This window comes from Rhamphochromis longiceps, linkage group LG16, assembly GCF_057381845.1.
Source record: "Rhamphochromis longiceps isolate RC_006_pf linkage group LG16, R_longiceps_female_GT1.1, whole genome shotgun sequence".
Taxonomy (NCBI): Eukaryota; Metazoa; Chordata; class Actinopteri; order Cichliformes; family Cichlidae; genus Rhamphochromis; species Rhamphochromis longiceps.
Genome location: NC_140572.1, coordinates 28,775,989 through 28,789,110, shown reverse-complemented (window position 1 = coordinate 28,789,110; position 13,122 = coordinate 28,775,989). Strand labels below are relative to the sequence as shown.

The following is a 13,122-nucleotide window of genomic DNA, read 5'->3' as shown; positions in this document are numbered from 1 at the left end:
AAGTGTCTTGTTTAAAATTTGCTTGCCCTGAAATTAGTCCAGTTTAGTCTTTGACTACTCTGCAAACCACACTGCAATACTTACAATATAAAACTCAATGACTGCTGCGTAGCCTTACCTGTACTTCTAACATTTACTTAACAGACTCCACATTTAAATACTCACCAATAAGAGGACTACAGGACCATCATCACAGGTGTCCAGATGGTATACTCGTCCTGAGATGCAGAGATGTACTTCCAGATAAACAGGGCCTTTGACTCCACATTGACCAGCTCCTTCTGTCTCTGCTCTTGTCTGGACAAACAATCTGTGGATGTGTGTTTGTGCGCTGCAGGACTGTCAGCTGCGTGACTGGCCTGTTTTAGATATCATCTTCATCATCATCATCATCGGCATTATCCCTGTCAGTGTCGGCAGCATCATGTCAGAGATGACATGAGAGACAGTCCCGCTGCTGGCTTCTTGCTCCTAACAGATAAACAGGGCCAATGTCAAATGTGGACCTGGAGGCAGGGCAGCGCTGCTAAGCTGAGGCAGACAAAACAGACATTGTCTTCGCTGGCTGTGCTGTTTTTGTCTCAGTAAATCAGTTCTGCACCTACAGATCTGTTGATAATAATAATAAAAACAAGAATAAATGAACACAGAATTAAATCCAACAACAAACTTGTGGAGGAATGGTTAATGTTTATTAACTGCTATTATAAGCAATTTAAAGAGACAAAACAAAGCTGCAGTCAATTAAGACTGTTTTTAACTACGTGACTTGCACATTAGGTAATTTTAGTTAACTAAAATTAAAACGATGTGTAGATGTAATTTAGCTACCTTAAATAAACAAAAAAATACAGCAAATGTATTTAGATTTAGTCAACACTACCAGCATGAGAAGGCTTTGACTTATATAAATCTGTGTATTGCAGCCTATATAAAACTAATAATAGAAAGTAATGAAGATTTAACTTTGTCTGAAACAAACAAAGAAAAAAAACTCACCTGAAAACAAAACATGAATAATAATGAAACTAGTGGACAATAACTCCACTTGTACATACTGTAGGGCAATCCAGGAAATGCTGGTGAATTCATTGAAGTTTGAGCTTCTCTCTCCGTGCTTTTCCTCATTCTGTGTCCCAAGTTTAACCTGGCGTGACATCCTCTTGGTATACAAGAGCATTTTCCCAGTCTGTCCCCTGGGCCCTTCATACAACTCTCTGTGACAGCTCTATAGTGAAGAGATGATCCTCTCCAAGGTCTGCCTGTGGGAGACGCCATTTGAATGTGGAACACTTAATAATCTTAGTTAAGCAGAATAATCCTGTGATTAGCAGCTGAGCACGGGTGGTTTGTTGGACAAAGTGCTAGAGGGTAATGTGTGTAGTACAGGGCATTCTTTTTAAACTGGTCTTGCCTGTGCCACACATATTTTGTCAACACACTTTATGTGGATTAACGACGAAACAGCCTACAAAGTCACATATCTAAAAGCCCCTGCTTACGCACAAAACACACACATAGACACAGGTGTTTTGGCCATTTGGCTGATTAGACCTCTGATATGGGGGTTGAGGTTGGTTGGACCAATAATGGGAGTTAAGTGAGGTCAATAAATTCTATCAGCAAACCATAATGGGAAAAAAGCACTGGTGTGGATGTCATACAGGGTCTTTCAGGTCACAAATCTGTATTTACTGCACACATTGTGGCTTCTCAAAGCATTACAATTAGTTATCACGAAAATGATAACTCCATTTAGCACTGGGCCACACCTAAACTAACATAAAACCACTTTGCTTTCCTGACATGTCAAAATGTCTGTTGTGAATATGGTCTATATCAGGGATATTAACCTATTTTACATTGTGGCCCACATACCTCCCACTTTGATCTTAAGTGTGATGGACCAGTGAAACTCACCCTTCTGTCAGTGCAAAGAGGTTTATCTACATATGTAATCCTTGAGATATCTTAATATGAGAAAAAATTTAATTTGTCACCATGACTTGTTGGGCTTAAATTTTTAGAAATGTGTAAAATTACAGAAACAGTACTGGTATCCCAAACTGTTTCTGTTAATTAACAGAAAATGCAAATCAGCATTTTTTTATTTTCATTTTTACCTTGGACGCATTTTGAAAAACTCACTAGTATATAGTGAGATAATGTATTTATTATATATATGTATATATTTAGTCTTCGAAAGTCAATTTACTAATACAAGTAAACATACTACCCCCCCACCACCACCAAAAAAACAAAGACAAAAAGCAAAACAAAACAAAACAAAACACATAGAGACATCACAAATTACGTTTTGACACCCAGGGTCTATTGGCTTGATAATCGGGTAATGGAACAATGCCACACAACATACATAAAATCTGGAACTGAATGTAGGCTATTTAAAGGCTATATAAAAGAACTGACTGTATCATTTAACAACTATCTTACTATTATGTATTAAACATTAATAATACCTTATTTCATTATTTAATAATACCATAGAGGAAAAGTCTCTATGGCTTTCTGGGATAACAGCTAACAGCTAACCCAGCTATTAGCTACAACTAGCTATCTGCTACTGTTTTTCAATGAGCAATTTTATTATTTTTTTCTTTTTTCGTTTGATTTACTTACAGTCTGTGCTGACATTTGCTTTCTTTTTAGCCTTAATTTAGTAACATATATATAAAGGTGTTGTAACTTAAGGATATAAATATTTTCCCATCCCTACCGCACAGATGAAAGGAAAGAGAGAGAGGGGGCAGTTTCGCGCCGTTGTCTGCTAATGTGTCATTAAAGAAAGCAGCTAGGTTAGCTCCCAATACCTTTACTTCCAGGATTTGCTATTCACGGTTTTATTTGCACAGGTAAGATTTTGTAATGCCAGCTTGTAGCCCTGTTAACTCTGTGTCTGAATTTGTGACTCTTGTGAGGCTCAAAGTTGATGAAAATGTAGTTTTATGAGTTACTTTTACCTAACTATGTTAGCTGACTTTGTGTTAGCCGAGTGTTTCCCAGTCATATTTGCTTATCTTTTTGACAGTCACTTAGCCAGCGATGACAATGGTCAGAGGGAAGCCATTGAGAAATGGTGGTAAGTATTCACAGACACATACGCCTTACAAGAAGAACCGTAATGGGCCCACACCTTCTAGGACCATTATGACCCGCAGCCAGTGCTCCACTAGCTGCACCAGCTTCTTCAGCAGGATCCCTGCAGAGGTGTTTGACATGATCCTAGACAAACTGTCTGGTGAGTTTCACCTATTATTTTGTACCTGTAACACTGTTCCCCAATTCATATATAATAGGAGCTCTGTTATTTTGTAAGGGGCTTTTGGGTACAGCTCAGACCTTTTGTTTGTATAACTTATATGAGGTGCAAAAGCTATTACCAACATACATGTGTAACTATGTGTAATTTTAAGCACTACTTTTACAACACTTTCTGCAATAATAGCTCCATTCTGGAATGTCCTGATGTAATTGCATTTTTGATGGATGAAAATGTGTTTGTGTTTTTTACAGTGCTGGAGATCAGTGTGTTCAGCATGGTATCAAAGGAAATTACTAGATATATTGCAGACTACATCTCCACTGTGGCCTGGAAGAATAAAATGATCCTCCAAAGCTTTCACCACTCCAGCTGCATTGAACAGAAATCCACCATTGGACACTACAGAGACCTCGGTATTTCAGTGTTTTGTTTAGTATAGCTCTTCTTGCTGCTTTTTAAGGTACCACATGTATTTCTGACAGCCTCAGCTACTATTTTAACATACCATCGAATGGTAATGTGACCTCGTGTTTGATGTCTTAGGTGTGTTGTTCAAGAGGTGTACCCTGTTGCTACCCACAAAGGACAGGTTAAAGTTTATCTTTAGCAAGATTTCACAGGTAAGAAAGGGGCAGGTGAGATGTCAGGCTAGAACAGAATACTGTAACTTTTTAAATGAGTTACATTTATTTTTAATTTTCATGAGTGAAGGCAACAATACATCTGGTTTTTGTAATGTGTTGCAAAAGTTTTAAAAAAATTAAACTTTGATTGCATTGCTGTTTTATGCAGCACAATATGGTGGCATTTTAACAGGTTTATTAATAATAATTATATGTACGATGTCAGGCAATTAAATATTACATATAATTTAGCATGATGGTCCTAATTTGTCTACATGTATTAAACATATATGAAATGTTGCTATTGCAAGAACTGAATATTTGCAATCCCACTTTATATCGTTGGAAAAAAGGCCTCTCTTATTGTTGTCTTGATATGTTTCAGATTCCCTGCTTCCTGTTGGAGAAATGTGTAGCACCAGACTGCTTTGCTTTCACCAGCTTTGGAGTCTTCCTCCAGGTGAAGACCCTCATGTAACGACTCTCATGTTTATGAAACCTGAATCTAATAAAAGGAAATAACCAACCAGAGCCCCAAAATGTGATAACATGCAAAAGATAAACTTTTTAGCAACAAAGACTATAAATATGTTACAGAGATCTCACCCTAAAGTTACTGTACAATAGGCGGTCTTGCTCAGGTAGTAATAATAGCATAAACAGTAAGAGAAAAACACAGTACTTTACGTAAGGAAATCTTTAGCTTGGTGTGATTAATTTTTGTCTTTAGTTTTTCAGCTTGGTGTTAAAAAAATATCTGTAAAAAAGAAATAGAAATATTGAGGGGTGTTTTATTGATTCTTTTACAGACTCTGATTGCAGGGTGGGATGAGCTGGAGTGCCATAGAGTATTCAACTTCCTCTGTGATCTAACAAACCTGCAGCAAAAAACTGAAGGAGTCATCACTGCAAAACCAGGTGTGTGTGTTCCAGAGTTATCCAGAGAACAAAGCAGAAATATGATGCTGAGAACAATCCATGGCTAAAGCTTCAGTTACAGCCTCTTGCTGAGCCTGTGTCTTTTGTGATGGTCTTCGGGAGTTATGGATAAATTTGTATGTCCATTACCAGGTGTGAAGTGGTATCAGGAGCTGCAGCTGCGGCTATTTTGCCGTCAGGTTCTTTTGGACCCGTGGCCGAACCAGCCGGAGTGTCATTTCTGGCTGATGCAACTCCTGAAGCCTTGGCCCTTGGTCAGCCAGGCCCACTTACTGTTCATCCTCTATGGTCCTCTGCTGCCTGAGGGTGAGATAACGTATTACTGAAATATTAATGCAGATGGATAGTATCGACATTATGGAAACATATTAAAGTCATAACTACATCCTGTTATTTTCAGTGCAGCTTTGTAAATTCTAGCATGTTTTAACCTGAAAAAGGGCTTATTGCTCCAGAGAAAGTGTCAGCAATGATTTTTTTAAACAAAGCATAAAAATTAGAGAACCAGAAAACCACTTTCAGTGTTGTGAGGTGGCACAGGAGACCTGAGTAGGTTATGCTGGTGTAGTACAATTTTTGACATTTAACATAATCATTTTTGTTTGTTAAAGTAGTAGTGGTGCAACGGATCAAAAATCTCACGGTTCAGATCGGATCACAGTTTTAAGTCACGGATTGGATCAATTTTCGGATCAGCAAAAAAAGAAAAAAGACAAAAAATTAACATTTACTTATTCACTTATCGAAGTCTTTTTTGCCTGTTAAAAACATTCAACTCAAGACTCATTCCACGCAATTATTAAAAAAAAAATTATGGTTCAATATAGGGCCGTATAGGTCTTTGTATCTACCACTCAATTCAATTCAATTTTATTTATAAAGCGCCAAATCACAAAAACAGTCGCCTCAAGGCGCTTTATATTGGAAGGTAGACCCTACAATAATACCGCTCATTATATCGCACTCCGCTGTGATATAATGAGCTGTCACGGTCACGTAGCTTTCCGTTGCCCTGGAGGTCCACCCATTTGTAGTAGTTAGGGCAACAGAAGATGCCTGGGACAGTTCAGCCATAACTTTAAACTTTTCCTGCTCATACATGCTTGGAACGATCTTGCCACTAAAGTGGACGTGCAACGGGATATCATAGCGTGGCTCAAGCACGTTCATCATAGTTTAAACCCCTTGTTTTGCACAACAGAATACCCATCTGCAGCTAAACACTGCAATAGCTTTTGTAATAGCTTTAGCCCGGTCGGACTGGGCAGCAAAGGGCTGCTTAAATACCGCAATTTCCTCTGCTCCTCCACTTGGACCGTTAGCGCTGGCCATAACTATCGCTTGACAGACCCACCACGTGCACCATACACATACTTTTTTTTCTTCTTTTTCGAATCTTCGGATCACGTGCGTGCCGAACCGTGGAGTGGGATCGGTTCGGATTACGGATCAACCGTGACCCGTTGCACCACTATAAAGTAGTGTGCAGCATTTAATGATAAATAACTGAGGTGTACTTCTTCATGCAGGTACACTCGGCTGGCAAGATCTGGTGGAGAGGGGGCTTCCTCACACCGCTCTGTGGCACTTAGCCAAGGCCATCCTCTTGCTCTTTGGCAACCTACAAGTCAAAGGCTGGAGCACTGACTCGATGATCACAATCATGGAGGAGCTCATTGGTACGTTTGATGAATAAGAGAGAGATGCACACCGTGAGTTACAGATTCCCAAGCAATAAGATGAATAAAGGATCTGTTTCAAATCTATGTAAAACATTTCAGTTTAATGATTGTAAGTAGAAAAATCTCATATAGACTCCCTCAAGTGATTGTAGATGCTGGCTATTTGTTTCCTTGCTGTCTCCAGTCATTCCTCATCCGTGGCATGTGGAGAATGTAGCTCGTCTTTTGGTGCTTTGTGGCAGCAATCTCTGCTACACTGTTCTGGCCAGCAAGGCTCTCAATGGACGACTCCTTGAGATCTCAAGAATCATCGTCTACATCATACTGGTGAGAGAAATAATTTCCTGCTTTTATCCTAAGGTATTTATACTTCGTTTATAGTTAAGTTTGGTATATTAGAAAACTATTGCCTTGTAACTGAGAATGAGCAGTTGCTTGAGCCAGAACCAGCATGTGTAAGACTAAAGGTATAGTGAGTTTTGGACGAGCTTGCCATTTTTGCAAAAGCCACATTAGAAGGAAATCTGTGTGTAAAAATAACAAGAGCCGAGGTTCAAATGTAAGACCTTTCTGCTTTGGGGTGGTGAGTTAGTGATCTCCACTCCCTGATCATTTTCCCTCCATGTAATTTAATTAAAAATTGTCTCCAAGTTCACCCAAAATGTAAAAACAGAAAATATATAAAGACAATATTCTTATGTATTATTTTCTTTTCTTTCTTGAAAAAAAAAAAAAAACAGCAAAAGGAATCACTTGCTCTGTCCATGGTCCTAATATTGATTGGCTATTTTGTATCTTCCCCGTAGGGGAATAGTAGCAACTTTAATATATATGTGTTTGAGCTCATTAGTGTTGTCCCTATTAACAGTGTCCCAATTGAATTTTATGTTTTATTCCCAGCACTGAAAATATCTTACCTTTGCTTATTTTGACTTATCATTACAGGAAGAGCAGAAACATTATATCATTCAAGACTGGCTCAATGTGTTCTTCTTGTGCCTTCACATTAGGTGTGTGAAAAGGACGGCTATCACATGAGTTGGGCGGTGAAGCTGGTGCAGGAGATCTGCAAGGTCTTCAATACGCCCCCGGAAAAGTTCTACTTCATCCAGCAACTGGAAAACACATTTTCAGAAGTCACCCGGGAATTCTTTGAGTTTTCTGTAGCAGGTGAGGTTGCGTAGCTTAGCTTTCTGACCACCACGGCGGACAGCATCGCTCCAGCTGTCGCCCTGATCCTTTTGTAATTTTGCATGCAAACTATTTTTTGTTTCTATAGCCCGTTGCAATACAGTTTCTTAATGTTGGAGGTGTTCTGGGTAAACTCCACTAGGAAGAGGCCCAAGGGTTGACTCTGAACTTGTTGGAGACATTATATATGCCTTTATATGTCTCTGGCTCTCCAGCAAGAATCACTAAACATTGCAGAGGAAAAGGATGTCCGCTTAGGATGACCACATTTCTGTTAAGCAGAAGAAATGGATGGATTGAAGGAAACCTTAATGGGTAGACAAAAACCATAGATCCCACAGTGAAGGCTTGTGGTCATGCGAGGTTCCATTTCTATTTATTTTATTTATTTAGTGGCAGTTCACAACTATAGTGAACTAAAGACTTTATATTCTCCAAGTTAAAAAAACCCCACGGGTTTGTTCCAAGGATAAAACTCCCAAACACGCTCCACAGACATAGGCTTCCCACCTCAACCGGACAAAGGACTCAGCAGTACACCTGCACTTAAAGGACAAAGGAGACTTTCGAAGATGCTAATGTTTACATTTTGAACATCAGAAGACAGATGGTTTTGGAAAGGAGTAAAGGAGACCATGCCCACTGTGAATGACTGTAATTGAACAGAGGTGGTGGTTTAGGACACCAGCTATAAGCCAGCAACAATGCAGCCTTAAGATCCATTTTCAGGCGTCTCAACCCCCATTCACACCTTGCCTCAGGTTACCTCAGTAGATCACATGATGGGGTCGGGCAAAGTCTGACAATGGCTTCCCAGTGATGGTAATAATTCACACATTTCTTCCACACCTCGGCTCATTTGACGACTCACACGATCAATAGTGGGTCAACAACCCTCAGGACCACCTGAAAAGGGGAAAATCCTCACTTTAAATACTTTGTGGGGCTCTTCACCATTTGATTTTAGTACAGAAGCAGCCTTTTGGATGAGAGGTGACCTAAAGTTCAGTTGCCTTATTATTTTAATCTCTCAAGAAAAAATTAAAAACATTTCCATGATGTTATGTGGTCATTTTAACCTTATCGAATGAAGGAACAGCAGAAAACTGCAGCACTGGGAAAACTACGGTAACAAGCATCCATGAACCCTGTACCACCCATGCTGTGTTCAAATAGACTGGGAAGTTAATGTGCTCATTTAAAAATGTTCAGATGTACAACAAGAAAGTTAATATATTCACATAAAAAGAGGAAACACATTTGCAGTAAGGGTGTGTGTAAGCATGGTTAAGGTGTAGATGAGAAAATGATTTTGTCTGCAGGTGGAGCAGCTTGTTTTGAAAGTGTGTGTGTGTGACTGTGTACTTGTGACAGCTCAGACAGATGGCATTTACAGGGAACTTATTATTTTCCTTATTTTAGTGAAAACATTGGGATGGATGTGTTTCCACCTCCTTTTTTCCCCTCCTACAGCAAATCCTTGTGTGAACCTTTAAATTCTGCTCCACCAGTGTTAATGGCTTCTAATACATCTGGAGGAACCCGCTTGTTACTCTACGAAAGTGTGGATTAATCCCTGCTATGAAATGAATGGACTGGACTGAAAAGATCGGGCAGTAGCTTTAAATAAAGGCCGTAGAGTGACATTTCTAGACTCAGCAGCATACTGAACGTGTATTTAATATAATTGTATCCCTTACACCAGTAGTTCCCTTCCCACATTATTTATTTTTAACGCAGCCACTTTACGACCCCACAGAGGAACCTCTGAAGCATATTTAGACTGATATAGAAAGTCAGTAATGCTTTTATCTCTTTCCAGGGAACCACTTTGATGACAGAGAGACTTTCCAGACCCTGTGTATCCTTCTGGACTCCTGTGCTCACTTCCACACTAAATTTCTTCACATGTTCCTCAGATAGGAATCATGCATATTAAAAGTGACAAGATGCAGAGGAGCGAGGGAAGAAATGGGAAGAGATAAATGTCAATAATGAAAGGGCTTAATGAATGAACTGAATGATAGAGAGTGACGGGATTTTGTAAAATCAGTTCAGATTTAGACAGACTTGAACAAAAGGATGTTGCCATGGCGCTCAGAAAGCTGGGGGTCGATTTGAACCTTCACCTGTAGATTGAACACACATCTGTTTGAATAGCTGTTCAAATCGTATCACTATTTATACAAATATTTGTATCAAAGTTTTATAATCTTGTTCTTAAGACAGCTTTGAAGTTGACTTTTATTATACTATTTAATATTTATTCATTACAGTAGGGTTATTTAACTTTAACTATTTAGACTATTTATTTGACAGTTTATTTATTCGCACAACATGTAAGTGTGGTACTCACTAAGTGGTTCGTTGTGCTTCTAATTTATTAAAGTGAAATTTTTACTTTGATTTTGTCTCAGTTTCTCCGGCATGTATCACGTCTGCTACAAACACAGCATACACTCAGCAAATAAGCTTTTATTAGACAGTGCAATATTCAGCATTGACAACGTTTTCAAAAAAGGATGTAATTAAGAAAGCATTGTGTCAATAAAAAAAGCAGCTTCAATAAATAAAAAATGTACTGTATACAGAAACAGTATAAATGATTATTTTTAGTTTACAGAGTGTACTCATAATGGTATATAACAAGGAAATCTATCAGGGAGTGCTTTAAATAATCAGAATATATTTGATATTTTTCTTTTTTTCCCCAAAGGTAAGTAGATCTTAGAGTTATTGCGTGCTCAGGAATTTGTAGGTTATTTAACATGTAAGTTTAAGGCCTACAACATCAAGTGTAATGAATACTCCAGATGATGAATGAGATCCAGTTACCATGTCCCCTTTGTCCGTAGTCACGGCCATTTCAGTCATTCATGTGTTCATTGTTTTCAAGTGATCTGACAAAAGGAAAACAGAATTGTGATTGGGCTTTTTTGTCTAGGGGTGTGGAAACAAAAAGTAACTTTTATTAAACAGAAAATCAGCTAATTGTGGTATTTACAGAGGACTATGGATGGAAACAGGACATAGAATACAACACATAGTCGAGGAAAGGTCTGATTTAGACAGGATTTACTTCCCAGAGAGTGTTTTAAATACATTAGAAATACATTCTACAATCACAATCACAGTTTTATAACACCGTCACAACAATAAAGCATAATTATACGTACTGTGCAATTTGATCTAAGGGTATGAACAAAACAACAGCACTTAATACAAGATGCAGAAAGTATTGACATTTAAATTTTCCGACCCTCTTTCTCTTTCAGCCCAGTATGACATCATTAAGTTTACCTTGTAGCCAGTCCAGCCCTTCCTGAAGGCCCTCTCCTTTGATAGCATTGCTGGCACTGAAAAATAAGATGTCCAGGAGTTAATCTGCTTGTGACACACATTCACTTTCTCATGACTTTTCTTGGATCCTGGACATTTAAAGCTGTCAAGCTTTTAATCCATCACTCTACCATCTGTCTAATGAGTAACCAGGTGGAACACACACATACGCACTGATGGCATGTTGCCGTGCCCCTCGGTAATGTTTAACCCATGAACCATAGACAAATCAAATAAACAGGAAGTGGCCGGGGAGCAAACGGTACACGTTATCTTTATTTAAGATTTCAAGCTGTAAACTTGGGGAGAATAAAATGGAGTAGATAGGGGTGTGACGAGACTTGGCTCTGTTCAGTAAGGGCACTTCCTCGAAGACTACAAACACCTAAATGACTTTGGTAACAAATTACTCAACAGTGTCTCTGGAGGTGTTTTTATTGTGTGCTACTTCTCAGCATGGTGAACTCAGGGTGGCAGATAAATTACCAGATGTGCCAGGGCTTGTCTTTGATGTTCTCCAAACACAACATCTGTGAGACCTTGACAGAAGACATTGCATCCTGCAGATCTATCTTGTTAGCAAAAAATAATACTGGTATCCTTTTGCTGTGGATATCTGCATAGAAGAAAAAATGTCAAGACCAGTTTATCGTGATCTAAGAGCCAGAGGGAAAAAAAGCTTTTAGGAGGGATTTTTTGGTTTTTATTACACTACAGATAGTGTTAGATGTTGGACAGGATATCTTCAAATATGATCACTCTACTTGATGCTACCTAGATTAAAGCCACTAAAATGTATCAGTTCAAGCTTATAATGAATGGTGCAAATATTACTTAACTAGGGTTTAGATAACTGGCCTCATAATTCAGGCATTTTAAACAAGTTATACACACAATCTGCATCAGTTATATACTGTTTCTTTTGGTTTTTATACCCAGACAAACTAAATTGTGTAGAAAATGTGTCTAAAAACAAAGATTGTGTACCTTCATGGTTGAGAAGAGTGTCTAGCTCCTCTTTAGCAACAACCATTCTCAGCTTGTCACTGCTGTCAATGACAAATATGATGGCATGGCTCTCTCTACAGAAGATAGGAGAAGGAGATGTACAGTGTCAGTTTTGAAAGTTTGAATATCTGACCAGCAAAAGGCTTGTTGTTCATGTTTGTGTGCCCTACTTGTAATAATGCTCCCACAGGTTCCTGTATCTGCTCTGCCCAGACATATCAAAGACTGTGAAGGACAGGCTGCGTGCAGAAAGGAGGAGAGAGGAAGGAGGAAAAAGACAGCTTAACATCATAAAAAACTGCTGGATTAGTCATTTTAAATATGCTGTAAAATTGCGGAATTACATTCTACCTTGAACTCTTGAACTTTTCGATGTTGAAACCAATTGTTGGGACGATTTCTTGTGCCTGTGTCTGCATTCATCCCCGAGCACAAACACACAAAAACAGACAAGTAACGGCAAAAGTATGTCAACAACAAAATAGCATAATTAAAGTGTAATACGGGCTTTACCTGACTAACATGTTTCCACTCTTCTGACAATGGGCCTAAATGATTCGAATGCTGAAAACAAGCAACCAGTGAAGGACTGCAGCGAAATATAGATTGTGACAGGCCTTCGTACAGCGTGTTTACCAAATTAGCAGGTGTTTAGAAAAGATTTACACGTCTTAAAAGCCTCTCTACCTACAGGACCATAAACACAAATGCCTCTCAGTTCCACTTTAAAAAAAGATATCAAAATACCTCACTCTTGAAGCTCAGTTATGAACTTACATTAGGTGGTTTGAGCTGGTTGATGATGGTAGTTTTGCCGCTGTTGTCCAGTCCAAGACACAAAACGTTGACCTCTTTCTTCTTCAGGCCGAGCCAACCCGTCAGTTTATCCAACAGCCCCATTACACTCAGCTGATGCTATGCCAATAAATTTTTCAACACATCACCCCATAGATGGTCTGATTACTGGGAATTAAATGTGTTCAGACTAGCAAAAAATAATGATAAACATAGCCGTGAATGTTCCTAGTACATGCCATGAATAGAGCCGCAAGCTGAG

The 13,122-nt window shown here is 38.8% G+C and overlaps 2 protein-coding genes across 2 annotated transcripts; one reads left to right on the top strand and one right to left on the bottom strand.

The window, feature by feature from the left end:
• Positions 1-3,063: 3,063 nt before the first annotated feature.
• Positions 3,064-9,641, top strand: LOC146651334 (F-box only protein 47-like). The gene is made up of 10 exons (XM_085385447.1): positions 3,064-3,259; positions 3,535-3,696; positions 3,827-3,903; positions 4,292-4,366; positions 4,716-4,824; positions 4,978-5,151; positions 6,375-6,524; positions 6,712-6,854; positions 7,538-7,697; positions 9,541-9,641. The coding sequence occupies exons 1-10, from the start codon at positions 3,064-3,066 to the stop codon at positions 9,639-9,641; spliced, it is 1,347 nt and encodes a 448-aa protein (XP_085241573.1).
• A 1,330-nt stretch (positions 9,642-10,971) lies between these two features.
• LOC146651333 (ADP-ribosylation factor-like protein 6) lies at positions 10,972-13,122 on the bottom strand. The gene is made up of 7 exons (XM_085384961.1): positions 12,843-13,122; positions 12,579-12,629; positions 12,417-12,478; positions 12,236-12,304; positions 12,045-12,139; positions 11,544-11,673; positions 10,972-11,074 (listed from the first exon to the last, which is right to left on the bottom strand). Exons 1-7 carry the CDS (start codon positions 12,963-12,965, stop codon positions 10,990-10,992), a joined length of 615 nt encoding a protein of 204 aa, XP_085241087.1. The 5' UTR covers positions 12,966-13,122; the 3' UTR covers positions 10,972-10,989.

Bases quoted from the DNA above. Each gene is read 5' to 3' on its own strand.
- LOC146651334 (XM_085385447.1), top strand. From the start codon at position 3,064: ATGACAATGGTCAGAGGGAAGCCATTGAGAAATGGTGGTAAGTATTCA. The intron at 4,825-4,977 runs GTGTGTGTGTTC...GTCCATTACCAG, and splicing joins AGTCATCACTGCAAAACCAG to GTGTGAAGTGGTATCAGGAG. The intron at 7,698-9,540 runs GTGAGGTTGCGT...ATCTCTTTCCAG, and splicing joins CTTTGAGTTTTCTGTAGCAG to GGAACCACTTTGATGACAGA.
- LOC146651333 (XM_085384961.1), bottom strand. From the start codon at position 12,965: ATGGGGCTGTTGGATAAACTGACGGGTTGGCTCGGCCTGAAGAAGAAA. The intron at 12,630-12,842 runs GTAAGTTCATAA...GCTTGTTTTCAG, and splicing joins ACCAGCTCAAACCACCTAAT to CATTCGAATCATTTAGGCCC. The intron at 11,075-11,543 runs GTAATTTATCTG...CTTATTTTTCAG, and splicing joins GACAAGCCCTGGCACATCTG to TGCCAGCAATGCTATCAAAG.